Raw genomic sequence first — 27,606 nt, forward strand, 5'->3', positions numbered from 1 at the left:
ACATATCCAGCCAGATGAAAAATGGGCAGATCCGCCCTACTGTCTGGATGTTTTCAGTGTTTTTGTTGATAAAGTATCAGAGTGTTTGATATCGGGAAGATATGGCCTTAGTCTTGGGTTTGAGCCTATAACAATGATAACTACAGCAAGAAAGCTCTGGTCTCTAAATTATTCTCAGGCAGGAAACAAAATGTTCACCTACGAGTAGGTGTTGTTTTATATAAATAAAAGCATCACCTTGAAATCTGAAAAAGGAAATCCTTTGGGGAGTCTTTGCCATGTCCGTGGTCCTGAACTGATTATAATAGAGTAGAGCCTCACGAACAGCATGCATCCTGGAACCGGTTCCTGGGATCAAAACCCAGCTCTGCCACTCTCTAGCATTGAAACCTTGGCAAATGTCTTACCCGCTCTCTGTGCCTCAGTCTCCTCATCTATAAGATGGGGGAAATGATAGCAAGTATCTCACCGAGTGGTCTTGAGAATTAAATGAATACGCACGAATATATTAGCCCAAAGTAAGTGCGTATAAGCATTTGCTTTTATTAATTCCTAGAGCCAAGTAAAAGTTACCTTGTTGCCATTATCAGTAGCTCAACGGTTGCGCCATTTCCCGCTGACCCTAAATAGGCAAACAAACAAATGAGCGGAAGAGGGAGTTCTCATCAGAATTGGGACAAAGAGTCAATGCAAAACTGGTTTTAAAAAGAGAAAGTGATTCTTCCTGCCCCAAGTGTGGCTGTAAAGGTGACACCAGCCTGGCACAGCTCCAGGATTCTGGAGTCATGGGTTCTAGATGAGAAGAGCAGCGATGGGGTGATGGGGTCTGGGGGAGGGAACCCTGGATCGGAGGGTCTAGCTCTGGCAGCACCTGTCTATTTTGGGCTCTACTCTGCTCGCCTGTAAAGTGATACGATTAAACACGGAGCTTTGTTCTCTCTCTGAAATTCTGTGATTCTAGAATAAAGACATTCTGCATTCTCTAAATAAATCCTGGGCATGATGCAAAGCTTTAAGCAGTGATTGCGGAGCCCCTAGGAATCCAGATGGTGTCCATGTGGGGCCACTTCCACCCGTGTGGCTCTGCCGTGGCTTAATTATCTCAGCGAACATCTCTAGGGTGCCCATTTCAGTGTTCTCCCAAGGCCCTCTTCGCAGATCTAAATCTCGGCGGTGCCCTTGGAGACGTGGCAGCTCCCTCGCTGAGATTATAGGGACTAATTTTTTAAATTCATAAACATTTGTTGACTGAGTTGGCACTCGTCGTGACACTTGCTGCTCACTTTATTCGTTGTGTTGGCTAGGGCAGCCAAGCAATGAGGACAGTCGTCCTTGAGGCCCTCGTGCAAGCGGGTTTTCTGGGAGATGGTATAGAACAGGACAACTAAGGGATTGTCTGCGTACCTGTTCCCGTACGTCTTCCTGTATGCCCGACATCGACCCAGACCGCTGGCATTTGTGATACGCATCAACCTCTGTTTAGTCTACCACACCTCCCCGCAGACAACGACCTTCCTTCCTAGGCTTGGCTGGTAATTTTTGCAAAGGCACTACCACCTTGTCTTTTAGGGACGCCCAACATGGTGACAGTCTCCATCCGGAAAGTCTTTTCCACTGGGGTTTTGTGTGTGCTCATGTGTGTGGTTGACAGGTGGCAAATCTTCACACAAGTCATTTGGATAAGTGTTTTTTTTTTTTTATCTTCCTCTGCTCGTAGTCCCCAACTTCTCTTTTTTTTGGGGGGGGGGGAGGGCTACCATAACATTTTAAAGTGAAATCTGGTTGTACAAGTGACTTTTCATAAAAGGTGACAGTAACGTTGACTGAGAACAAGTGTGGGGGTTTGAGTGGTTCTAACGGTCGAGAAATAACCAGAAGTAGGCAGAAGAAGAAGAGAGGCTTTGGTTTCAAGGCCACTGCATTTCCTTTAATATAGAGACGATTTTCCAAGATGTATCATTGTCAGTGACCTGAAGGTACACAAGATCATTTTTATGTAGACTCCTGTAAGTGCCTTTCAGCAGGGCCAAGGCAAGGGCCAATCCCCGACACCACCCTAAAACTCCCCACCGTGAATGTCACCTCAAGCCCAGTGAGCCGTTGACATGAGTGGAGGGGGCTCCCAGGGGCCCCAGGGGCCATTCTGGAATCTGTTTCTCCCCTTCTCCAAACTATTTACCTTTCTTGAAAAGGGAATTTCAAAGCCATTCACAAGCCCTCAGGTTGCTTTGAAATACAGCTCATCCTTAGTTTTGCAAGGGGTAATTGTGGAGGAGAGACCAACAGCAGACTCTAGAAGCACAAAATAGAATTTGTCTGACAGAACAAAGATGTTTTGGGCAAAACCAAAAGATGGGACTGGGGTGTTTAATCCCAGTCCTTTCTCAGAGCAGCCCGGATATGATTTGGGACGCATCCTCTGTTGTTAGCAGAGTGACAGGCTCTCCCAGGATCCGGTGTTCTTGGAAGCACTCTTTTGATGATCACCCACATCTCACAGTGCCTTTCCTGGTGCTCGCGGTGAGTGGTGCTGTTCTCATCGTCCTGCCTGAACTCTGCTTCCTAACAGTTTCTCCTTGGGCTCCTCCCTCACATGCTCCATCAGCAGGAATACAGGGCAACGCAGACCAGTTTCCATGTCAGCCTCGGCAAAGCTTAATTACGAAGATAAACCTGCCGTAGAAAACAATCACGTAATGCATTCTCGAACGAAACAGGAGTAACTGTGGATTATCTGTGCCCCAGCTTCCTTTTGTGCAATATTGGAGAGTTTATGTCTTGTTGTTTTTGGATAATCTCCCGTCCAAGAATGGCACCAAGCTTGGCCCTATTTATCTTACCACCTCACCCAGTAATTGTAGCAAAAGTTAAACTTTAAGCACTATCAGCCCGTCTTGAACTCAGACGCCAGTGGCACATAATTCGTGGGGCTGCCTTGAAGGGAAGTTAGTTAACACTGCACGGTGACTGGTACACTGCTAATTTTGGGGGGGTTTTGTTTTTTTTTTTTAATCTAAGTATCGAGCTGATTCATTTGATGTGTTGTGAAGGAGGTACAGATCCCTCCGTCTCGTACGAGTGAATATTTACTGGCAGGAAAGTTCCTCACGAGAAGCTCCCCATCAAGGCAGAGCAAGACTCAAGTCTTCCCGGTCCTTGACCATCTCTGGGCGTGGTTTAGCTCTGATCCCATAGACACGGGCAGCCTTCAGCGAATCTGCGGAATGGCGTGACTTTGCAGGTTGAATTTGGGTGAATCAATCCCAGCTACCCAGCGAGAACAAGGAGTGTGCTGATCCAGTGAGGCACACAGGATTAGTGAAGAATGAAGGCGCATTCAGGAGAAGGGTTAGCCCTCAAGTTTGGCTAAGAGCAGAGGTTGGCAGACTATTGGCGGATGGGCCAGATCTGGCCCGCGGCCTGTCTTTTATGACTCCAAGCTCAGAATGGTTTTTATATTTTTAAAAAGTTGTAAACAAGAAGAAGAACGTGCAACGGAGACAGAATGTGGCCTACAAAGCTTATGTGTTTACTCTCTAGCCCTTTTCAGAGAAAGATTGCCAACGGCTGGCTCAGGTTGTTTCGCTCTTTTGGAGAATATGGACTCTCTCCTAGTCCTGGGGTCCCCAAACCCTCTGATTCTTTGACGAAATAGTCTTGCTCGAGCTCTTACCTGAAGAGCCTGCCAGACACATTATTCCAGCAGAAGGCTTCCAATTGTCTTTAAGGTCTAAGAGTCTTTTCATAGTGTCTTGTGGGGGGGAGGGTGCAGAGACTGGGGAAAGTATTAGACTTTAGTTTTTAATACTTTGCCCCTGATTTTCTTTTTGGCGAATTTTATTCATTTGTTTGTTTTGTTTGTTAAAACGTGGAATCACTCTTTGAAACATGTGCAGAGTTTGGGAAGGAAGGAGAATTGACTCCGTCACCAGAAATGACGTGACAATCATTGTGTTACCTGACACGTACATCACCAAGACTTCCAGGCCATTTTCATCGTATTCGGTGAACCACATTTCAGCCCCTCTGAACAATTGTTGCCAGTGTCATAGAGTTTCTTCTAAACTCTACCATAAGAGCTTATTATATAGTACCTCCTTTTCTTGGGATAGGGGAGAGATGGTTGTATTTATCTTGACATCTCTACGCAGCGTTACCGATGGAATGTTTACACCGTTTAAGAAGTACACACAAATCGTTAACAGGTAGAATAGATGTTAAGACATTCTTTTTTTTTATCACCGGAAGTCACAACTGCTCAAAACGCTCCATTCTAGCACATGCGTTGATAATCGTACGCTGTTTGTATCCGTACAGATGTTATCAACATCTTAAGGGTGTAGACATTTTATGGTGCATTCTGTATATTCTAAAGAGCACTTTGAAAAGAGAAAGACTCAAGTCAGGTGAGGAAACCAAGAAAAGACCCAAGGCATGCCTCTGTGCTTCCTTCAGGCTGCTGTCAGAGAGGTCCGCGTGAGGGTGATAGCCTGGAGTAGCCCCCCACTGCCCGCGCTACAGACCAAAGCCCACGCGTGATGCTTTTTCGTGGAGTTCCTTTCTCCACTCAAGGCGGGCCCCTAACCTCCCTCCTTGCAGTTTCCACGTGACTGTTCCTTCTTTTTATTGCATTCCCTCCAGTGGGCCATTTCTACCACGTCCCATCTTTTTTGCCCCTCCACTGGCAGGTGTACGGACTGGTATGGCACCGGAGGATGGCAGGCGGTTTAACTTGGAAGTGTCCTGCCACAGGCTCAGTGTCTGTCCCTGCCGCAGTGACAGACGGAGAGACATGCTTTCCTTTTGCCACTTTTCCCGACGATCCCTGCCGCTCTTTCAGGCTGGCCTGGAGAAACCTGGGGGCCCTGGTGTCCATCCCCGCCCCCACCCCTCGCGCATTAACATGACATTGCATGGCTAGCACAGAACTGGAGCGGCTCCCACCAGCTGAAACCTCTGATCCCAAACCCACCAGAGAGTTTGGCTTTTGGATTTTGGCAAGAAGGCCTGTTGCCCATCAGGTCAGCATGAATAAAGATTTCTTTCTTCCTTTCTTTTTTAAAGTCAAGCACCAACTGACACTGCCCCCAAAGCTCCCTTTCTCAAGACAGTTTAACCCTTTCTCCCAAGTACAATTTTTTGTGTTCAGAACGCATGGGATTTTGTTTTACTTTTTGCCTGGGAGACAACCAAGAAATCTACTGTCCATAAAATCTGAAAGCCACATCAATTCTAAGCCATCTTATCATTTTTAAAGTATGTTTGTCCAGCTTTGCAGTAGGAACAAGCAGACTGTTTGAAGGCCACATACTTTTCAAACCTTGGTTGCAACACGTTTGCCCCGTTTTGAAACTGTCTTTATCTAGCCGAGAAAACGAAAATCTATTTGACAAAGTGGCACTCTGGCCAGTTTATCTTGCAATATGGCTTTAGCTCACTGAGTCTATTGATTTCCTTAAATTAATGTTTACAGAATGCTACTGAATTTTGCTCAACAGAACATTGTTCTTTTGAAGGTTTGTAAAAAAAAAATATGATACAGACTGTTAATGCTATGTGTTCCTTTGCTTAGAGGAAACATGGGGGGGGTGTTTTTGTTTTATTGTTTTTTTGGGTTTTTTTTTTTTAAGGACAGCCTTGAACTATAGCCACTTCCTATAAGCATTTACTCTTCACATATTTAAGTAGCAAAACATGTTACTAGGAAGTGAGCCCACTCGTAGTCCTAAAACTGCATGATCACGCTGATCCAATCCTGTAAGTTCCCTGAAAGATGAACGCCACTTGGAACATCAGAGTGAAAGAGACTTTAGTCTGAAGCCTGGTTGCTGCCATAGAACCTTCCTTTGCCTCATCAGGTATAACCCGGCAGACGTAGGCAAGTGGCTTCTCGACCAGTGCTCCCCAGATAATGCCAGGCCTTCCAAACATAGGTGTGAGCAACCTCGTAAAATTTAAACACCGCGTAGCCATTTGGTGGGAACTCTAAATACGACACCTTGTTCTTTGACCGTGGTGCTCAGTGATTAATTAAGGTACAAAACCTAATCTCTAGAGACGATTTAAAACCTGGCCTTCCCAGGGAAGCACCCAGGGCCCTGCAGCTCCTGATAGGGACTCAAGTCACAATCGTGACATGACTGGAATAAAACTTAGGAAATGCAGAGCAACTTTGTCAACTTGTTGACTCAGCCAGTAAAATTACTCAAGCAAACATCCTCAAGGCATCTTTCAAAATACTGCTTTGCGCACATTTATTAATCACAGTGGAACTCTTCCCAGTTATTGGATTCTTCCTTAAAGGTTCGAAGCACCACCTTACATCTGGGTGGTATTTTATGCTCTCCAAAGCACATTCGTGTTTGCTTTCCTACCTAATGCTTCCCCACCATGACAGGGCTTTGGGACACAATCCCACAATGCACCCTGGGCAGCATCCTGCACCCTGTCTGCCTTCGGGCCCAGTTAGTCCCCGGTCATACACACAGGATAAACGCGTGCACGACTGCAGGGGAGACCCTTAGTAACAGTGTCCTGTAACCACATTTCAAAGCTCTGGGTTTCCTCCTCTGCCTCTGACAGAAAAATTCAGTACGAACAAGACAGCGGAGAGGAGCAGCCATAACGTATCTGCTCTTGCCTTTTCATCTGATAATCTCTGTGAGGAGTAACTAAAGCATCTGAGTTTATCCATTTAAGTCCACTCTGTCTGCAGTTTAAGTCCCCAGCTTGTGCCACTGCCGTCAGGAGCTATGTCTCTCCTTGATCAATATTTACTTAACAAACAGCGGGGATGGGAGAGTTTGTTTAGAGGAATCATGTGCACACCAGGGTGAATGAATGCTCGGGAAAGTACTTCAACTTTGCCTTCTTTCCTAGGACCTGTGTGTGTGTGTGTGTGTGTGTGCGTGCCTGTGTGTGTGTGCACATGTGCGTGTGTGTGCAGAGACCCTTTCTCTTTGTAGCTTCTCCAAAGACACTTAGAAGTCATCTAGAAAATGCCTCGCTGTGTATGATTAGTGTATTGTTTATACTATAAGAGAACTCATGATGTAAATCCCAGCCCGAAGTTAGATTTTCCTTTTGTGCTCCTACCCAGGTTAAACATTTTGGAAAGGCTCTTGGGATGAACTAGATACACAAGCATTTTCCTTTGACCCCTTTGATAAGTGGGAGGGAAGAAAATGCAGATGGAAACAGTGAAAGGGGTTTGACAAGGCAACTCTATGTATTTCTGATGGCATTACTTTTTTTTTTTTTTTTTTTAAGTTTTGTACAAAGCCCAAGGAGAAAAGTGGCTCTCCAGATTTCCAAAGCTGCTTACCCAGCTTTTGGAATTAGATGTGTCTAACGCTAATAACAAGTATGAATACCGCGGTGTTCAAGTGTAGAGAGCACTATTCTTTCAACTTCACTGAAACAATTGCTTGAAGGCTCAAGTCAGTGTCTTCAATGCGGTTGACTTGGAGGCATCTGGGTCTAGTTTGAGGGGTTTTGTTTCTGTGCGGGTAGAGGCTGGGGGAGTTATTTATTTATTTGATTTTGTGAATTGGAGTTGTAAAGCCATCTGAAATATTCATGCAGAATTGTCTGAGAAGCCCGTTTCTGTTTTATTTACTGCACAGTAGAACAGCCACAGTGGATTAGTTCTACAATACCCGTAACAAAAGCCCAACAGCTGATGCATGTGATGTTAGGAGGTGACAAAACAGTTAAAGTATGCTGCTGGCTACAGGCAAGCAGTCAGCAGATGCAGACAAAAGGGTTTGTGACAAGAATAACTCTCTCTCCAAGGCGAGCAGTGAAGAGTATCCAAAATACCAGTACCCTTTTCTCCTTGACATTGTCTTCTTACAGTCAGCATTTTATTGCCCTTTTATAGTATTAAAAAAAAAAAAAAAATGGAGGAGGAAGAAGAAAGAAAACCCACACACAAACTAATTCACCAAAATACTAGCCAGGATTTTACTTTTCCATCCCTTATATACTCCTGCCCATGCATAGGTTTCCTTTTACATTTCCCAGTCAGAGTAAGTTTGGGGGAAAAAAAAAAAAAAAAAAAAACTAGTTGAAAAGATGATCTCCCTTGATAAGATTGTGATCTATTGATAACCTTGATAAGCCATTTGAGCCTTTGGTCATGGGGGAGGGGCTGGGGAGAGAGCACCATGCCTGGTTTGTTTTCTGTCCGTTTCAGTGCAGATCATCTCACTGCTGAAATTAGGCCAGTGGACCGATTTTTAAAGGGGATCGAGGATGGAGAGGCATCCGTGGGGAGCTGTGCGAGGGACCAGGCTCAGGTCCCCTGCAGAAGGCCAAGGGATGAGCTTGGGGATATTTCAGAGGTGTGAAAAATCAGCTTCTCCCGTCTCCAGAAAATAGGAGAGGCTGTCTTCTTTTTAACCTTTGTAATTCCCTTTCTATTCTCTGTGACATTCATTCAGCTGCCAAGAGCGTTTGGCAAGGTTTGGGCCAGCGAGCACACTTGCAGTGACCACTAACCTTGGTATGTCCTGACACTTATGATGAGTGTCTGCAGGACACAGAAGGCAGGCAGCCTGCTCTGTCAGGCTTTTATTATGTACTGCAGAGGCTAGGGACAGTCAGTTTAATAAAACAAATCATCCTTGAAGGTAAAGCAACTGGGAAGAGGAGGAGGAAGACAGGGAGAAAATGTGTCTTTGCCACTCACTCCGAGAGAGGAAAAAAAAAAAAAAAAAACAACAACCACCACCCAGCAAAACAGCCGTTCACCCAACATACCGTGCGTGCGCGTGAGTGCGTGCGCCTGGGTGCGTGTGTGCGCGCACGCGCAACCCGGGCACAGCTGGAGCAGGTTGGAAAACATCCTCCCGATTTCCCCATTTCATCAAAGCCCATAAGGCCCTTGTTTGCTCTGAGGAGACTCAAGTACAAACAATTGTGATGAAATTGGTAGATGCTGGTAGCCAGCCCCCTTCAAATTTTTAAGTGCCTTCAAGTACCTCCTCGCAATTATATTCTCCTCCAAATATCAAGGCAAGGAGAGGCAAGACCATTTGGGGTGAGGCTCCTATATCGGGATGCCTTTGTATCAGGCAAACTTTCCATGCTCCTCTCCTGAAGAACACTCGGCACCAGCAGCTCTCACAATAGCCTCGGAGTTGCAGCCAGAGTCTTTGGAAGCCTTTTGTTTTTCCCCTGTGGCATGTCCAAAGGCATGGCCTTCCCTCCCCCCTCCCAGCAGCCTGCATTGTCTTGCATTCCAGGGGCTTGATTGACTGTTACCACCTGATGCTGAGGAGAGACTCTGGGGTTCATTCTGCAGATTGTTGGGTTCTATTAAAAGAAACCTAGATAAGGGATTACTTGTCACTAAGGGATTTTCTGCAGATGTTTGTTAGTGATTGGAAATCCATTAGGTGTGAAGAGGTACAGAAAAATATGGCAACATCATTCTCCTAAGCCCGAATTCTAAGATAGTACCCCCCCCCAAGTCAGAAAGGACCCCCCTCTTACTCTGTTAAATGGAGCTGGGGAAAGTTTTGAAGCAGAAAGGTAAAGGTCTCTTCTCTCATGGGTGGTATTTCTACCTGTGGATGGAACTCCTTGACCACTCTCTCAAAAGATCAGTTGTTACTCATCAGTTTACCTCTCTGGAGCCACCAAAAAAGATTCATTGCTCTAGTATTAGAGGATTTCTCATTATCAACTGTTTTAAACCAGCCCAATCCGTTGTAGGAGTTATTGCTTCAAAGTAAGCACTAAATTAGCAAACCATTCCATTTGTTCCAAAAGTATTCATCCCTTCTCAAACATAAACTAATAACCCAAGTCTCCCCCTGGAAATCCTTTGTACCATTCACATTTATTTTGAAGTTACCAGCTCTTCGTGATTTGTCTCAGTCACAGATCCGCAGCTTGTCAAGGTTTTGATGCCTCATCTAAATAGAAGTTACTGAAAAGGCATTAAGAAGGAGCCAGCATGGTTTAATGATAAGACACCTGGACATGTTATTTCACATGAGTCTCCTCTCATAATTTAGTCATCTTGTAGAGTCTCGTTTCTTTGTCTAGAAAATGAGTTTTGAGATCTAGTCCAACTCTTTAAATGCTATCTTTCTTCGTCGTTATTTTAAAACTTCTTTTTTTTTTTTTAAATATTGAGGGAGAAGGTAAGTGTGACTCTGGAGTAATATGGATTAAAGTAGAAGGCAAGTTCTCAATATGAAAGACTAAGCATTATGGGGGAGACAAAGAATAGAAACCGTGGCTCTTTATCTAAAGACATCTTGTGATAAATTCATTACTTAAACAACACAAGTCGTAAATACAAAAGATGGGAGAGGGCAGCCCAAGATGGCTACCAAAAGAAATGAATGTTTCAAACAAGATGAAAACCCACTAAAAACCATTAACAAGCATGGCGGATGATAACGATAGGGTGGAATCCACGTGCTCCCCCAGAGAAGTTCCTTTGATTTGTTCTCAGGCAAACCCTAGAACTACACTTCCCTCCCTCCTGTAGTGCTGATGCTGCTCTAGATGTATCTCTGTCCTCTGACGATCTCCAGCAATACCTCTTGGCCCCCGGTGCCCCAGCCCTCCTGTGGGGCCCTTGGTGTGGAGGGGCTTCTGGCCTTCTCTGACTTCATCTGTAAAGGACATACCCACTGTCCTTTACAGCTCTCATGCTATGCGGAGTCTCCCGAGTGTTGGAGGAACATAGATCTTTGTCATGCCTCTGTTGCCAATGGCCGGGAAAACCACGCTTCTTGAAATGTTTATTTTAATAAATGCCTATGATTATGTTTCTGTAGCATTTGGCTAACAGCTCCCAAACCAAGTAGAGTGTGTAGTTGTACTGCCTTGCCGTTCTCCAGCCAGATTCCCTCCCTCAGAAATGCCCATCTGATAAAATGTGAAGGATTATCTTTGAGGGAAGAGAGGAGAGTACTCCAAAAGGCTGCTTAATGACTTTTTATTTAGTGCGAGGTGAGTTGGAGAGCTAATCTCTCCTCCAGGCTCTTCCTGTTCCACAAATACAAATGTATCTTCGGGGGTTTTGGGGAGAAATCGCCAACGTTCTCTAGAAAATGCAGATGAATTCTCATCGGGGAATGGCCATTGGGGTGTATGAGTTTGCCCATCCATGGAGGACAGGGCGGTATTTGGATGATCTGGGGGAGCTATGTCCTGAGAAACTGGCCAGTGTGTATGTCTTTGGAAGGGGATACTCAAAATTTTCACTTTTTCTAGACTCCGATAGACCCCAAATGGGGTCCCTTCTTTTTCTGGGGAATTACTAGTTTTCTTTACAGAAGACGAGTGACTGACCACTGGAAGGAGTGAGCTTCTTTGTCCAATTTTAAATGTATCAAACGGGGATGCCTGGTGATCATTTTAGTTATCTTTAATACTTACTCTCATTTTAAAATGGCCAATTGTACAAATTGAGAAAAGGTGGGGAGGAAGAGATCATATATGTTCAACATGACACTACCTCCCTTGGACTTTGGTTAAGAGGCATACGTGAACTGAGATGAAAATCTTTCACTTCTTACGTATGTGTGGAAAGACTTGTCCACACATACAACTACAGTGCATTTACTTCCTCATATATCTGCTCTTGCTATTAAATAAAACATTACTAACGTATAAGTACCCCCACTAAAAGAAATCTACTGAGTGTCAGTGTGTACTTGGAAAATTATGAGTTCACCGAATGGTTCTGCAAATCCTTTATCTTGGTGTGGATGCTTTACCTTGAGTAACTGACAAAGAATACTAAGTACATCAATAGCTACCGTTTTCTTGGACAAGAGGTCAGACTATTAAATAAACAATTAAGAACACGGGCACACACACCCATGCACATTTCTATTAAGTTACTCTGGAAGAAAAGGATAAACAAATAGGGGTTCTGAAAAGAACATTTGGAGAATGTTTATCTTAGAGTATAAGGGCTTTGAAAAATTACCTTGATCTCTCTGAGCCTCAGTTTTCTCCACTGTAAAAAGAGGATAATGACCCCTTATAGAGATGTTGGGAGAATTGAATGGCATCATTCACAGTCAGTACACAACACAGCGCCTGACACGTAATGAGCACCCCAAAAATGTTAGCTTTGGTTACTATTATCAGCTGCATAAATCACTGTTGTGGGACAATTCTAATCTCAAAGTAAAGTACTTTCTGATGTAGAATTTTAGGAGTCACTAAAACTTTGTATTTGGAGATTCAGCGTTAGTGTCATTATCTCATTCCTTTCTGTATGCAGAGTACTTTGTGATGCATATTACTCTCATATCCAATTTAGCAGGTGAGTCAATAACCCTCCACTTATGCAGGAAACAAATTCTAGGCTTTCTTCCTTTACAGGGGGGTTCGTTTTTATCAAAGGCCAATTATTTCTTACCCTGCTTTTGGGAACACGTTTTGTTTTCATAACGGGAATCAAAGAGAAATAGGATTGAAGTTCTGAAAGATTAGCTGGAAACTTGCACCTGGAATACACCTGTGTACGAAGTGGGGAATCCCAACAGTGCATGTCCCCTTTTCTCACCCAGATATTCAGAAGGGGACCCTAGTTTTTTGTTTTTTTTTTTTTTTTTTTTTTTTTAATTTTTAATTTTTTTTTTTTTTTCAACGTTTATTTATTTTTGGGACAGAGAGAGACAGAGCATGAACGGGGGAGGGGCAGAGAGAGAGGGAGACACAGAATCGGAAACAGGCTCCAGGCTCTGAGCCATCAGCCCAGAGCCCGACGCGGGGCTCGAACTCACCGACCGCGAGATCGTGACCTGGCTGAAGTCGGACGCTTAACCGACTGCGCCACCCAGGCGCCCCAGGGGACCCTAGTTTTTCAGTATGTCTGCGTGGATCCTTTGCACGAGTCCCTTTCTAAAACTTCGCAAAGCTGTCAACCCCACATTACAATGCTACTATATATAACAAATTTACATAAGAGAATAGAGGCCGGCCATTTTTAGCAAATGCAGGTGCCGTGTAAGCCCCTTCCTGAAGGAAGGAACTTAGCTCAGTTTCCTTTGAAGAACTGGAGACTTGAAACTGAAAACTTTATTAATGCCATTGTCTCCTTGTATCAGCAGGTTCCAGAGAGATTCCTGGAAGTTGCGCAGATCACATTACGAGAGTTTTTCAATGCCATTATCGCAGGCAAAGATGTTGATCCTTCCTGGAAGAAGGCCATATACAAGGTCATCTGCAAGCTGGATAGTGAAGTCCCCGAGATTTTCAAATCCCCGAACTGCCTACAAGAGCTGCTTCATGAGTAGAAATTTCGACAACTCTTTTCGAATGTATGAATAGTAGCAGTCCCCTTTGGATGTCCACGTTGTACGTGTCTAGATTTTGATTTCATATATATGTGTATGGGAGGCATGGATGTGTTATGAAATCAGCTGGTAATTCCCCCTTATCATCTTTCGCTCATTTCCTTTCGTTTTCCATCGCAAGGGGATGGTTATTTTTCCTTCTGTCTTTAGTTTACTTTTGCCCAAAGCCCTTAACATTTGGAGACTTAAAAATAGGGTTAATTTTCAGGGAAAAAGAATGTTGATGTGTGTAAAATCTATATTAGCAAGGAAAGGCATTTCAAAGGTGCCTCTGCTCGATTGATGGTTTATTGCAAATGGCAGTTGGTGGAGGGAGGCCCGTGACACAGGACCGCTCTCCAAACGGTGGGGTGTCTCTTGTTTTTACTGCTAAGAAGGCCAGAAAACTCAACGAGACCACTACATAAACTTAAATATTTTGTTTGGTTGGAACTCCGTACGTAGCTTTTTATCACACGTTGAAAAACAATGCCAGCGGCAGGTAAACAGCTCACTTTTCAAAAGTTACCCCGAAAGGCCAAATTCCAAAAAGAAAAATAATCACTATCAAGCTTTTCCAAGGAAAAGTGGCAAAGAGCCCAAGCTAGGGCCAGTTTCTTACGGAGGCAAAGCAGTTTTACACAAAACTGACTCTTTCATAATGAGACTAGGAATTTGTACATGGTGTTCAAATTACCTCTCTAAATTTTACAACAGGCTCTTCATCGTCAGCGAGTATATATCATTCTTCATAGAGAAAAAAAACCCTAGAGCATCATTTTCTATTGTCTTACTTCAGATATTAAGAGGCGCATACGTTTCAAATGTACTCTTTGCTCAACTTCGTTGATGTGCTTCGAAGGATTATAATTTCTGCTGAATATTTGACACGCTTTTCAAGAAAACACTATTTTCTGAATACCTTTCTATAGCAAGGAATAAAGGACATCCCAAGTTGACCCGTACAATTCCTGCCTGCATTAGAACCTCGTTGGCTGACTTGATCTTCACCTCTGGAGAGGAGCACGTGTGAGAATGACCCATTTTCATATACAATTCCACAGTACCCTGATGGATATTCAGAGCGGTGACAGTCTAATTAAGTGTTTCTTCATTTTAGGTACAACATTTTAAAGCAACTGATAAAGTCTCTTCTAATTCAGAAGCTAGTACTGACCAAAATGTGCGAACAGTGTATGGATGGCATAGGAAGGTTTGGGGTTAACCCAAAAGACACAATTTCAGCATACATAAGAAAGCTAGCTGCTATTTTATGCTTTCTTCAATGGTTCTCCTCTTTTTCCTTTTTCGATTTTTTTCCAGTTTTTCAAAGGTGTACAGTGTCCCATGCTTGCTTTTAAAAAGTCGTATGGCATTCACGCTTGTTTTTTCAGATGGGTTTTGTGTACAGATGCAGTAAGAATTCCTTGTTCATCCTAACAGGCTTTTCTAAGCCCCCCTCCCCGCCCCCCCCCCTCCGTAAGTCATTTGATACGCACTTAAAATGACACAGGAACAAACCTGGTATTTAGATTATAGAGAACACAAATACCATTTTTCCTTAATTTTTATAAAAACCACCTTTGACTTTGGAGAAATGCAGGTTGGCCCATGTGACTAACTAGCTGACCCAATCACCGCAATTTAACATCATTTATAAATTCTGCTGATGGACAGGAATGTATGGAGGCAATTATTGTCAGCACAAAGCCTTAAAACCTGCTGACTTTAAATTAAACGGCACAGTCCTATGATGCCCCTGCATCATTCAAGAGGCTAACAGGCTCACACAGTGTGGACGGAGTGCAGCAAACACAGGCAGGAGCGCCCCTGGCTTCACTCTGCACCCCACAGCCAAATGCATCATCCGACTCGTGTCCCCCTACATAACGCACACAGAGCCATCAGATCCAATTTGTTCTTGTTCCGGCTTTGCCTGGGGGTGGAAAAAAAAAAAAAAAAAACGTGTTCGGATAATCATTACATTGGAATAGAATGCAAACCAAAAAAAAAAAAAAAAAAGAAAGAAAAGAAAAGAAAATCGAATCGGCACAAAGTAGGGAAGCAATCTCAACTTGTGGTCACACTCTTTTGCCTTCCTTCATGTGAAAGAGTATGAATTCATTGTTCACGTCATTACACACCCGGGTCTTTGCTGTTCCATGTAATTTGTATCAACATTGTGTTGCCATTTGCAAGGTAGAAGGCAAAACCGTAGGGCATCCACCTATGTAGACAGATTGCGAGTATCTTCTGATCTGGGGCAAATTCAGTATTGATTCCAGACTTATTTGGATCTTTCGTATTATTTTCCCCTGCCTTTCTAATTTAAATAGACAAATTAAGCAAAAGTGTGTGTTCACAACCAATGTTGATTGTGCTTATCTATGATAACATCCGCTCAATGTTCACTGAGGCGTAGAAACTATTTCAGAGTAGAAATTGCTTGAGGATAAACTCATCTCTCTGTTCTGAAAACAGAACTCGATCACTTTTGTTTTTAGGTGGTTTTTCCTCTTTTACGATCGTAAAATCTTGTGCCTCCCAGTGCATTGGAAAGTGACAAAAGCCTGTCTCTCAAAACTCCTATTGAACAATTTTGGGGTTTTTCTTTTCTGTTTTTGTTTTTGTTTGTTTGTTTGTTTTAAATCACCATCTTTCAAATCTCAGCTCAACTCTCACCAAGTGAAAAAAAAATTGGCTACTTGGGAGAAAGTTAACTTTCTACGAAGGTGGGAGGGTGAAGGATGAGGGACAGTTTACATAGGAAAAAAAGTCTAAAGTGCATGTTGAAATACCACATTTCCAGTTATTTTCTGCTAACCCGAAATTATTTTTGCATATACACTTGAGGTTATAGTCTGTGCCTAGACCTAAAATGCACCAGCGGGGGGATTTTTAAAAATCCTTCAAAAATACCAGTTTTTTCCCACAAGTACAATTGTTCTTGTGCCTTCTGTGGCTTTGGATTTCATCTTTTTTGACTTTATTTCCAATTACTACAGCTGCAATAAACACTAGATTTTTTTTCTGGCTGTTTGACATAACGTTGATAGCTATGCATATTTTGTGTCTTTTTAAAACAAAGCGGGAGAATACGTTTTTGAAGAAGAGAATTTTTAGAACAGTTTGATACCGCAAATTATTTTTTCTTCAATTGTTTGAGCAGCATCCGAGTTTTGAAAATTCTTGTAGAAGCCAATTTTTTGTAACTGTGGTGCAAATCTTGTGTTTTCTTAGCCTAATGAAAAGTAGTATAGAAGCAATATTTCATACCATGTGCTATATATGTGTGTGCGGGTGGGTAAACGTAAACACATGCACACATATACACACATGTAAAAATATACATATATATATGCGTGTGAGGTGGAAAGCTTACCTTTTCCTATCTAGATTTAAGGACCTATTTTAGACATTTGTTACGTTTTGTGAAAAGAATGTTCTATTTGCAACAACAAAACATTTAATTCTTACTGTATCTCTGGCTGTTTAAGGAGGACGTTTCACATTAAATGGTAAAACCACTTGGAAGATGGTAGGATGTAGTAATTATTTAAGGAAACGTTCACCCACATATTCCTGAAGTTTGCTTTGTGCCTCCGAGTATTATTTAATTAAAGTGTTTTATGTTTGCAGAATCTTTGTTGCTGTGCTAGGGATGTGGGTGAATATCATTTTTAAAAATTGTAAAAAACAACAAAAAAAGCAAAACAAAAACACTAAAGCAAGAGGGGAACTTTTATAAAGCAATGTAAATATTTAACCTCATGGCTGTGGTTACGTAAGACATGAGATTTTAATAAATAACTACATTCTCACAACATCTGTTGAATTTATTAGGAACACTACAGTGACTGTATAGACAGTTGAAAGCATTCTTGAAAATCCTGCTCTCTACTTTTAAAAGATAACAGTCTCTTTCATCAGATGTCAAGGGCAAGGGTAATGCAGTTTCTGTAAATTTATGAAATTTCTTTTTATGTACATGAAAACAGTAAGTAACCCCCAACACACACACACACACACACACACACACACAGGTTAATACTAAGTCAGAAAGCTAAAGATGTGGGGGCTTTAAAAATAGGCTGTCCCTCAGAAGCAATCATAAATTCATCAAAGAAAAAGTGGTTTACAGACTCCCTCAAAGCTGTACATGTGAGGACAGAGCAAAATCTCTTTGCCATGTATATTATAGAATATTCATTGGTGTGAATAGTACAAATGTTTCCTTCTGGTACAAAACTCTGTGTTTGCAAATTACAAGAAGCATTGTTTTCAAAAAGCTCCCCTTAAAAGAATGTAACTGATTTATATGAGTAAGCAGTTACTGTATTGCACTTACATGTTATGTTGAAGGAAATGCAGTTTTGTTTTCTGTCGATCTGTTGGTTGTAAACCATCTTAAAAAACTAAAGCTAAAATGTTCATATTCAGAGCTGGGATCAAAACTGGCATTTAACCTTTGCATCTTCTTATAATTATCCTTCTAAGAATATAACAGGATCTGGAAGCCTCTGGACTTTGAGTCATTCAACGGAGCCCTCTCTCAAATCGGATACCCCCTAAAATGCACAAACGTGAGCGGAAAAGGCAAACAGACTGGCCCTCTTTTGTGAAAATGCATTCATTCTGTATCTTAAAAATATTTGAATCCTCTACATGGGAGGAAAAGGCATTTTGAAATTGCATATTACCACTTCAAAATTAGAATTAGAACAACAACGTATTTGGGGTTGGTCTCAGAGCTACCTAGAAAAATCCAAGGTCATAGTTTCTCCCAATGTCGTCCCAGCCATTTTTCATATGTATATAGTATAAACCGTGACAAAACACTGCCTTTCTATTATTTAGCAATATGTTGTAAATAGCATTATTAAGCTCTTTTTTTTTGTAATAAAGACCCTTTGATTTGAATATAGTACAATAACTGAACTGATAAAGTCAATTTTTGATTTTTTTTTTTTAGCTAGAGGCAATTTCAATTGTGGATTTTTGTTGTTGTCTATTGTTCTGAAGACTTTGCATAATTTATTGGTTTAATTTATCCTAATTTATTTGATGAAGGTGTACAATTTTGTATTACCAAGGATGTACTGTAATATTAATTGATATGATAAAAAAAATGAGACTCCCTGTCCATATTAAAAAGAAAATAAAAAGGTGCAGTAGACAATTGATTTTAAAGTAAAAGTACAAAAATTTAGTTTGGCAGCTACTAAATTTTAAAACAGAAAACAGTTGTTGGGGGGTGGGTGGGTAGGGGGTTTTACTTTGTGTGTTTTAAGCTTTTGTATACTCTCCAAACTTTTACCTTTTGCTTTGTACCACTTAAAGGATACAGTAGTCCAATTGCCTTGTGTGCCTTTCATCTTCTCTTAAACTGAATGTATGTGCAGTATATATGCAAGCTTGTGCAAAATAAAATATACATTACAAGCTCAGTGCCGTTTGATTTTTTTTTTAATTTTTTAATGGTTTTTTTTTTTTTTTGTTTTTTGAGAGAGAGATTGACAGAGTGTGAGCAGGGGAGGGGCAGAGAGAGAGGGAGACTCAGAATCCGAACCAGGCTCCAGGCTCTGAGCTGTCAGCACAGAACCTGAGGCGGGGCTCGAACCCACAAACCACAAGATCGTGACCTGAGCCGAAGTCGGATGCTCAACCAACTGAGCCACCCAGGCACCCTTGATTTGGTTTTTAAACGTGTGACATTTAACTTTTGGACCTGCGTCTCATTGGAGGACATCAGGCAAGTTGTGACTAATATCAATTATGGAGCTTTGCTTTTATTAAAATGCTTAATTACACAAGCCTTACATGAATGCACACGACTCCTAGCAATGATTTTTTGACTTGAGACTATTGTAGTAATTGATTAGATCTCTTTTTAAATCTATCTATTCTCACAGATTTAACTTTAGTTAGCCCTCAAAATTTTTAAATGATAAAAGCTTTGGCTCAAAACAATGTTGGGAGCTCAATTTAATTCACCGACTGCAAATGTCTGACGATTCTCAGAACAAGGGGACATGTTCCCTAAAGTCAAAGAATGGCAAATATATCACTGAAATAAGTGGAACGAGAGCTCGTATTGTTTCTACTCTGGTTGGACTCAGAACTAAGTACTAATGTAAATTTTCCAAAACCTTTCTAGAATGTTCCTTCAGACATGATGACTGGCAGCATATTTCATACTAAGAACACTGGTCTGTGGCTTTTGAAAATTTCCTTCATCTCTTTCACTTTGGTTTAAAATCCTGTCTCTTTTATCCTTGAATCAGGAGCATGAAGAATTAGCAAAAATCCTTTACCTCCTCGAAACTGACTCTATTATACATCATTCACAGCTGCAGCTCCCTTTCTGGCTTCCATATTATCGTAGACTGGGTCTTTTTAATCTCCGATTTCATTTACTTTCACCTGAATGATGAAATTCTATTTTGACCCTGTTCACATGAAGATGCTTAGAATCAATGCAATATCAAAACTAGTAAATAACGACAGTATTTTTTTCACTTAAAGTTATGTTTCTATCTGTGGCACAGATTTAAATTCCAGTCTTCCTAACTAAATTGGGCAAAAGAGCATGCTTATGTCCCTCTATGCCAAAATATTTATTCCCTGATTGGAGGGGAAAAAAAAAAAAAAAAGATTTGCCTCCTCTTCCACCTGCACTCAGAAGGAAGGAAGAAGGCATTTGAAGTAATATAATGACCGTTTCATCTTCTTGTATTTATTTGAAATCGATCCACTTTAAACTAGATTGGGTAACCCAGGTAGCAACTAAATTACTGAAAAGTTACAGTAAGTGGTAATGTTTTCTGACAGGTTTGTTAAAAATATAACGCCAAATCATTACTTTTGTGACTCTCGACTATCCGATGGCGTTGGTCTAGAATAATATGTACTGCCATCCTCAACAGCGATCCAACCCTTGATGACCAAAACTTGTTCCACAGATGTCTCCACGTCTGCCATGACTCATGTTCTACTTGAAACTATAAACTCTACAAACTAATAATAAAGAAAATGCTGGGCTTATTCATTGCTATCTCCATTTACCATCATAAGTAATTTACAAGTTTTTCTTAAAGACTAACCGCTAAAAAGCACCACAATTCGACAATTAATTTACGAGCACGCGCAAAGATAAGGAATAAATGCCCCTGAATGAAAGTCATAGGAAAACTTCAGATATTTGCCACATGTTGCCAAATTCTAGAATCCATGAATGCTCCAGTATTTTAAAAGGCATAAATACAAGGGGAGTATATATAAAGGAAAAGAGCTAATACTGTTTAAAGGAAGAAAAAAAAAACTTCTGATACGATGTCTAAAAATTGTGAAAGATTACTAAATCTACATTTATATAAATGCTACATTCCTCTCAACCAATAATATAACGCTTTGGAGGGAGGGTCGAGACACTGGGGTAAAAACCTAAAAGGTAACTTCTTTGGGGCGCCTGGGTGGCTCAGTCGGTTAAGCGCCCGACTTCAGCTCAGGTCACGATCTCACACTCTGTGAGTTCGAGCCCCGCATCGGGCTCTGGGCTAATGGCTCAGAGCCTGGAGCCTGTTTCCGATTCTGTGTCTCCCTCTCTCTCTGCCCCTCCCCCGTTCATGCTCTGTCTCTCTCTGTCTCAAAAATAAATAAACGTTAAAAAAAATTAAAAAAAAAAAGGTAACTTCTTTAACTAAAAGAAAAGTAATCAAAAGAGCACTGCTTTGGATGTCAGAAGACTTGCCTTTAACCAGTTCATTTCTTTTTTTTTTTTTTTTTTTTTTAGTTTTTATTTTTATTTATTTTGAGAGAGAGAGAGAGAGAGTAAGCAGTGGAGGGGCAGAGAGAAGGAGACAGAATTCTGAGTAGGCTCCACACCTACAGCACAGAGTCCAATGTAGGGCTCGAACTCACGAATGTGAGATCATGACCTTACCTGAAGTCAGATGCTCAACCAGCTCAACCAACTGAGCCACCCACGTGCCCCTTAATTGGTTCATTTCTAAAAACCTTTACTATCCAGGGAAACCTAAGCAAGACCCTTAACCCCTGAGCGCCCAGAAGACTCCAGAGAATTACAAAAGGCTATAATGGAGTCTTATGATCAGTGTAGCCACCCTGTTGACTTTCTCTGGCAGAGTCTTATGTGGGAAAAAAAAAGTTTAGTAAAATATTTTTGCTTCTCATAAGAAAGGCAATTTAAGATGCAGGACCAGGCACGGACAAAGTTCTGAAGTTGACCAGGTGTGAGTTTGGATCTTTTTCTCCGTGTTCATGATCCATTCTTCCTTCAGTGTTTCAACCCCTTGTCAAGCACGTAGTGCTCTCGTGTTGCCCCAGCCTCCTTCTGTTCACAGGGATGAGCCATCTGGTAAAGTTAACAAGCCATCGCTGACTTGGTTATGTTTCTCTTCCAGTGGTATATGCATAAAAAGATAGATGGCGCACAGGAATACCTTTCACATTTTCATATTAGGTCCAAGGTCACCTAAATGCAAGTGATTAAGGGCTGGAGGACTCCCCCAGAAAACACAAAGCCAGGTCTTTCGGGGGGTATCACTCGTGGCTACACCTTGCCCGAATGCAGGAGTCTGTCGAGGCATTTCCTCCTCTCAGTCCTCTTTCCCTCCCTCTCCAGTACTTGTTTCGTGCCCCCTGTCCTAGAGTCCTTCCAAACGTGCCCAAAATCGATCATAAGAAGGCACAGAAGGAGTGGCCCTTCACCCTTGGTTCTTGGAGATTTTCGTGGTAGAGGAAAATGATTAGCACTCAAGACATTTTAGAGAGAATCAACGTCAGTGGCTTTTATGCCCCAGATCTCAACGGCAATTTGATATTATCTCAGGGGTCACCAGACTGAGACCTCTTTTAACCAAAGGAGCTTCATCTTTATACTAAGGTACAATAAAATGTTCGTTGAAAAAAACAAGGAGTTCTCTGCGTAAAATAGCAATGATCCTGTCAGGTGTGATGGAGCAGATCTCTAAGTATCAACGTGGGTATGAAATAACAGGTTCTGTCAAACCTTCACTTAAAGAAAGCAGTTTTCTGCTCAGCAGCACTCATTGGGTAGAGGGAGGGATCTTCGTGGATGAGTGTAAAAAATTAAGAAGCAGTGATTTCTATCAAACCTTCAAAAAAGAAAGCACATAGAGCCTGGCACATAGGTTTGTGCTGAATCACTGTTAGTTTCCTTTCTTCTCCCACAGTTGACAGCTTCTCTCCTCTTGCCATGTTGTTTTAAGTTGTGATGGAAGAATTATGCCCAGACTCATCGCAACTTCCCAGAACATTCAAATTTTGAAGAACACAGAAGTTCTCCAGGAACTGAGAGCTTCTCTCCCATACCTACCATTTCCTCAGGCCCTTGCCCTCAGCCTCAGGCATAGAGCCGTTGTGGCCACACCTCCAGCCAGTCGTGCTTGGGTAGGCCCCAGAATAGAGGTGAAGCAGCTTAGAAAGATTAAGGTGCCACAGCAGCCTGAAACAGAATCACTCAGGCTGCCTCTACCCTGGCCAAGGGGAGGGTATTATTTGCAAAGCCCCCTGCTGAGTTGTCCAGGTGCTAGCTAGACAGGCTCAGGGGATAGTTTGGCAGCCACCCTGGAAAAAATGCCTGTGTCTCTGCAAATAAATCTGCCAGTAGAGAAAGCACTGGGTTTTCCCCATTGCTTGTGCAAATAGTACCCTGTGCTTTGCTGGTATTGGAAATTCCTTGGTGTGGGTAGTTCTAGACCATCAAAATTGGAGCTATGGATTTCTTGTTATTGTTGTTACCCTTGGCCTATTGGGAAATAATTCCAAAAGTCCATGGTCCTATTTCCAATTATTCACAAGTGGAAAATCTTTGGTAACCGGAAGAAATGTTCTCACTAAATCCCAGCCCAGTGACTGATAGTAAGGTTGAGCAAATGAGTCTTGAGGTAGGTGCGTGTGCATCTGAGTGTAGGTATGTGCATTCTAGAAAAACTCATGAATAATTACACGTTACCAAATTGAATATTATTAATGCCTTTTCTCTATTTGATATTCAAGAATTTGTCGAATCAACACTTTGGTTAGATATGTGAGAAATCGCAATGAGATGGGCACATTTCTAAGCAAAAAGTAGGTATCACATATTACTCTATAGGTAAAAAAAAAATTTTTTTTTAAAGAATCAAGGCCACAGAAGAAATTGTAAAAGTTGTCCAAAAAACAAAACTAAAACAAACAAAAATCTCTTCTCCAAAGGCATCTGGCCTTTATAGTTTTATGGGTGAAATATACCAACTATTCAAAAAGAGATCATGTTGGATACATGGTTCATCCTAATTTGTTTTATAAAGCCTACATCTAGTAATACAAGGGCAAAAAGTCCAAATAAAAATGTAAGTAAGTTTAGTTGAGCAGTGTAGTAAAAAATAATAATAAATGCTGTACTACCAACAAGCAAGGCTCATTTTTTATAACAAACTGGGATGTATGTAGGAAGATCTGGATTTACTTCTTGGTGAAAAGCAGGAAAAAGTTTCTTGGTGTGTTGATTTGTTTTATTTTTCCTACCTTCTAATGATAACGGAAACTAATATTTCTTGTTGGCACTGTTAGCTAACCCAACCACTATGTGGGACCGTCTCCTAATTTTTTCTCCAACAAGGGCCAAGTAGCCTTTGCTCTTTCAGCCATTTTAGTTTGCCTGGCTGCCTAACTCAGAGGTTATGTCTCAGTTTAATATACCTTTTGGAAATTCCAAGTCTTTGAATAAAGACGGGTTCACATAGAGGAGCTCTAAGGATTTCCCTCAACAATTTAAAAAAGACGAAGAAGATAAGAAATCCAGAAAAATAATGCTAATTAAAAACAGGCTTTTCGTTCTACAGAAAAGGAATCCTGAGATTTTCATTTTCTGGAATATCAACTGAAAATAAAAACCCATTTGTTCATATTCTAAGAGGAAAGAATCAGATACCAGGCTCTAAAGAAGTGAGTTGGGCAGCACGGACTGCAGACAATTTGGTGATGCTTACGAGAGCTTGCATTGTGAGCAACAGGACACTGGAGAGGAACGTGGCAGAGTTTTTTTATTTAAAATGTGCAGGGGCGCCTGGGTGGCGCAGTCGGTTAAGCGTCCGACTTCAGCCAGGTCACGATCTCGCGGTCCGTGAGTTCGAGCCCCGCGTCGGGCTCTGGGCTGATGGCTCAGAGCCTGGAGCCTGTTTCCGATTCTGTGTCTCCCTCTCTCTCTGCCCCTCCCCCGTTCATGCTCTGTCTCTCTCTGTCCCAAAAATAAATAAACGTTGAAAAAAAAAATAAAATAAATAAAATAAAATGTGCATGCCTTGCCTCACCAACCCACCGAACTCAACAAAAGCAGCAGTCAGCTTTTAAGAATATTTGTACCCATGGACAAACAAGAATTATAAAGGCACGTATCTGGTTACATTAAAATCTGTGATTTTTTTTTTCTTTTTTTTTACAACTCAACTTAAATTCTTTCATCAAACTCCCCTTTTGTCTGCTGGGAGAAACAATCCGGTCACTTCAGGCATCGCCACTGTCCCAGACTAGGTTTTATCCCTTTCTGCGCCTTTCCCTGAGGATGAGAAAAGATGGGCTAGCCAGGAGGCTTCTGTCCCAGCGGATGTCCTCTCTAGTCTTAGAGCAGGAAGACATGAGGCATTGGATTCCCAGTTGTCATCAAGGCACCATGCTTTGCTAAAATGGTCATTTCTGCATTGGGCGTCTGACATGCAGGGTTCATACCATTTTCCTCTGGGGCATTCTCAGGCCCTCAGTGGCTCATTTCTTCACCATCCCGTGTCCAGTGGTCTGGTCACAGGAACATTTGACTCCTCTCAAGCCACTTTGGACTTGGTGCTCATAACGTCTGTACCCTACCACAGCCACACTGTGTGGCCCAGGGCAACGTCTGCATGCCTTCTACATTCTAGGTGCCAGGTAAAGCATAGATACACATTCCTTCTTCTGAACCCCAGACATCCTTGGCTGCTCTATCACCTCTACCGAAGCCTCAGGCTCAGCCCAGGACAAGAGGGGCGAAGTGCCTTTGCAAGCAAGTCTCTCGGCCATTTTGTCTCTCTGCCCAGGAAAGCTTCCAGCCAGTGAGGGTCACCTAAAAGTCTTCTTCATTTGTTACTGCTCTAGGTTCTTCATTGTGGATGAAGCTTTTTGCCTTGATTCCTTTGGTGTTTTTCTTTTGAAACTAAAAGCAGTCTTTTCTTTTAGCATTTTAAAATACACTTCTTCTCTTACCCTGTCAAAATCAGTTTTCAGGTAAATTTCAAGATTTATTCTACTCTACCGCCTTCCCACATCTAATATGTAATAAAATAGCAATAACTGTTTGTGGGGATTTTTCCCCATGACTTATTTATTTTATAACTGGATGTTTGTCTCTTTGACCCCCTTCGCCCATTTCTTCTATCCTCCACCTCCCACCTCTGACAACCACCAATCTCATTTCTGTATCTCTAAGCTTGGTTTGTTTGTTTATTTGTTTTTCAGATTCCACGCATAAGTTAGGTCATCCAGTGTTTGTCTTTCATTATCTGACTTATTTCACTTAGCATACTACCCTTAAGGTCCATCCATGTTGTTATAAATGGCAAGATTTCATTCTTTTTTATGGCTGAATAATATTCCATTGTTTGTATATACCACCTTTTCTTTAGCCATTCATCCATACATGGACATTTAGGTTGTTCCCATATCTTGGCTACTGTAAATAATGCCGCAAAGAACATGAAACAGTCTTTCTTATCACACACACACACACACACACACACACACACAAAAGCCTGACTGGCAAATTAAAAACCTTGTCTTTCAAGACTATTAGCTCAATACTAAATTTTAGGACCCTATTTAGAAATTCTAAAGTCAAAACCTCGATTCTTAATTCTCTGCATTTGCGCCATGAATCCCTTCTAGAAGTAGTACTTGCCCGTGACTGAGCAAGGAAGAGTCACAGATACTGGTTTAAAGATGGAAAGATCTCAGGGGCGCCTGGGTGGCGCAGTCGGTTAAGCGTCCGACTTCAGCCAGGTCACGATCTCGCGGTCCGGGAGTTCGAGTCCCGCGTCGGGCTCTGGGCTGATGGCTCAGAGCCTGGAGCCTGTTTCCGGTTCTGTGTCTCCCTCTCTCTCTGCCCCTCCCCCGTTCATGCTCTGTCTCTCTCTGTCCCAAAAATAAATAAACGTTGAAAAAAAAAAAAAGATGGAAAGATCTCAGTTACTATATGTAAATTTCATGGGGAATGTTCGAGGATAGTCACTGCAAGATTATGGCGTAATAAGGGGAAATTGGAGACAAATTAAATATCCATCACTTGGCAAATTGTTAAAACACGTTCCTTTACTCCTCTTTGAGGTATCTTTAACGTGGGTACAAATGACCTCAAGAATAAGTTTCCCTGTTATGTTACCACAGCCAAGCAAAAAAAAAAAAAAAAAAATTTATCCGTGCTTTTTTTAAGTTTTATTCGTGCCTTTAGTAGTAAGATTTGTATTTTAAGTCCATGGCCTATGGAATATTATGTATCCAATTAAAGTTTGAGGTTGAGCTACAGCTATGTAGTGAAATGGAAGGTTATCCATAATATGTTGTTGATTTTTTTAAAGTAATAGAGCAATATATTTCTGTAACATGACTCCACTCAGGCTTTTTTTTTCTGTTTTTGTTTTTTTTAAGGGGGGGGGGTTGGCGCAAGAGAGTGAGGGTGGAGAGAGAGAGGGAGAGGGAAGCAGGGCTCACCTGATGCAGGAGTCAGGAACCTTGAGATCCTGACCTGAGCTGAAGTCAGATGCTTAACCGTCTGAGCCACCCAGGCACCCTTGGGTTTTTGTTTTTTTTTTAAGTTGCTATACCTTTATCTATATCCACATGCATGTGCACACACACTATTCGTGAGAACACGCACCTTCATAGTAAATGCTACTCCCGAGGAGTGAAAATAGGCAAGGAGGCATTTCGGCGAGGGGGGAGTTTAAACATTGACTTTATACATTTCTGCCTAAATGTACGCATTTAATTTTTTTTTTTTCAGCAAACAAGCACAACTTTTGTTTGTAAGAGGCATAGGTATTAGAATACGAAAGCACTGAGGGAAGAGCGCACCCTTCACCACCGAGAGGAAGTGAGGTCCTGACCTGGATCAATGGATCCCCTGGTCTGGTCCGTGTCCTCGGGGGGCCGGGGCAGGGGCGGGGGCGGGGGAGTCTGGACTGCAGGGCTCACCTCAGCGGTCAGTGACTCCTGAAGAAGGTGGGGGCACGGGGCCAAA

General features: G+C 41.9%; 1 protein-coding gene across 8 annotated transcripts in view; it reads left to right on the forward strand.

Annotated features, from left to right (window-relative positions):
• PROX1 (prospero homeobox 1) overlaps positions 1-18,763 on the forward strand; it is a 53,157-nt gene extending 34,394 nt beyond the window's left edge. For 7 of the 8 annotated variants that reach the window (XM_045452523.1, XM_045452524.1, XM_045452525.1 and 4 more), the window contains one exon: positions 13,089-18,763. In XM_045452523.1, coding sequence (XP_045308479.1) covers positions 13,089-13,277 — 189 coding nt within the window. In that variant the 3' untranslated portion in view covers positions 13,278-18,763. The remainder of the gene's footprint in view (positions 1-13,088) is intronic. The other variant, XM_045452530.1, reaches the window with a different exon arrangement.
• Positions 18,764-27,606: the final 8,843 nt, after the last annotated feature.

This window comes from Leopardus geoffroyi, chromosome C3, assembly GCF_018350155.1.
Source record: "Leopardus geoffroyi isolate Oge1 chromosome C3, O.geoffroyi_Oge1_pat1.0, whole genome shotgun sequence".
NCBI lineage: Eukaryota > Metazoa > Chordata > Mammalia > Carnivora > Felidae > Leopardus > Leopardus geoffroyi.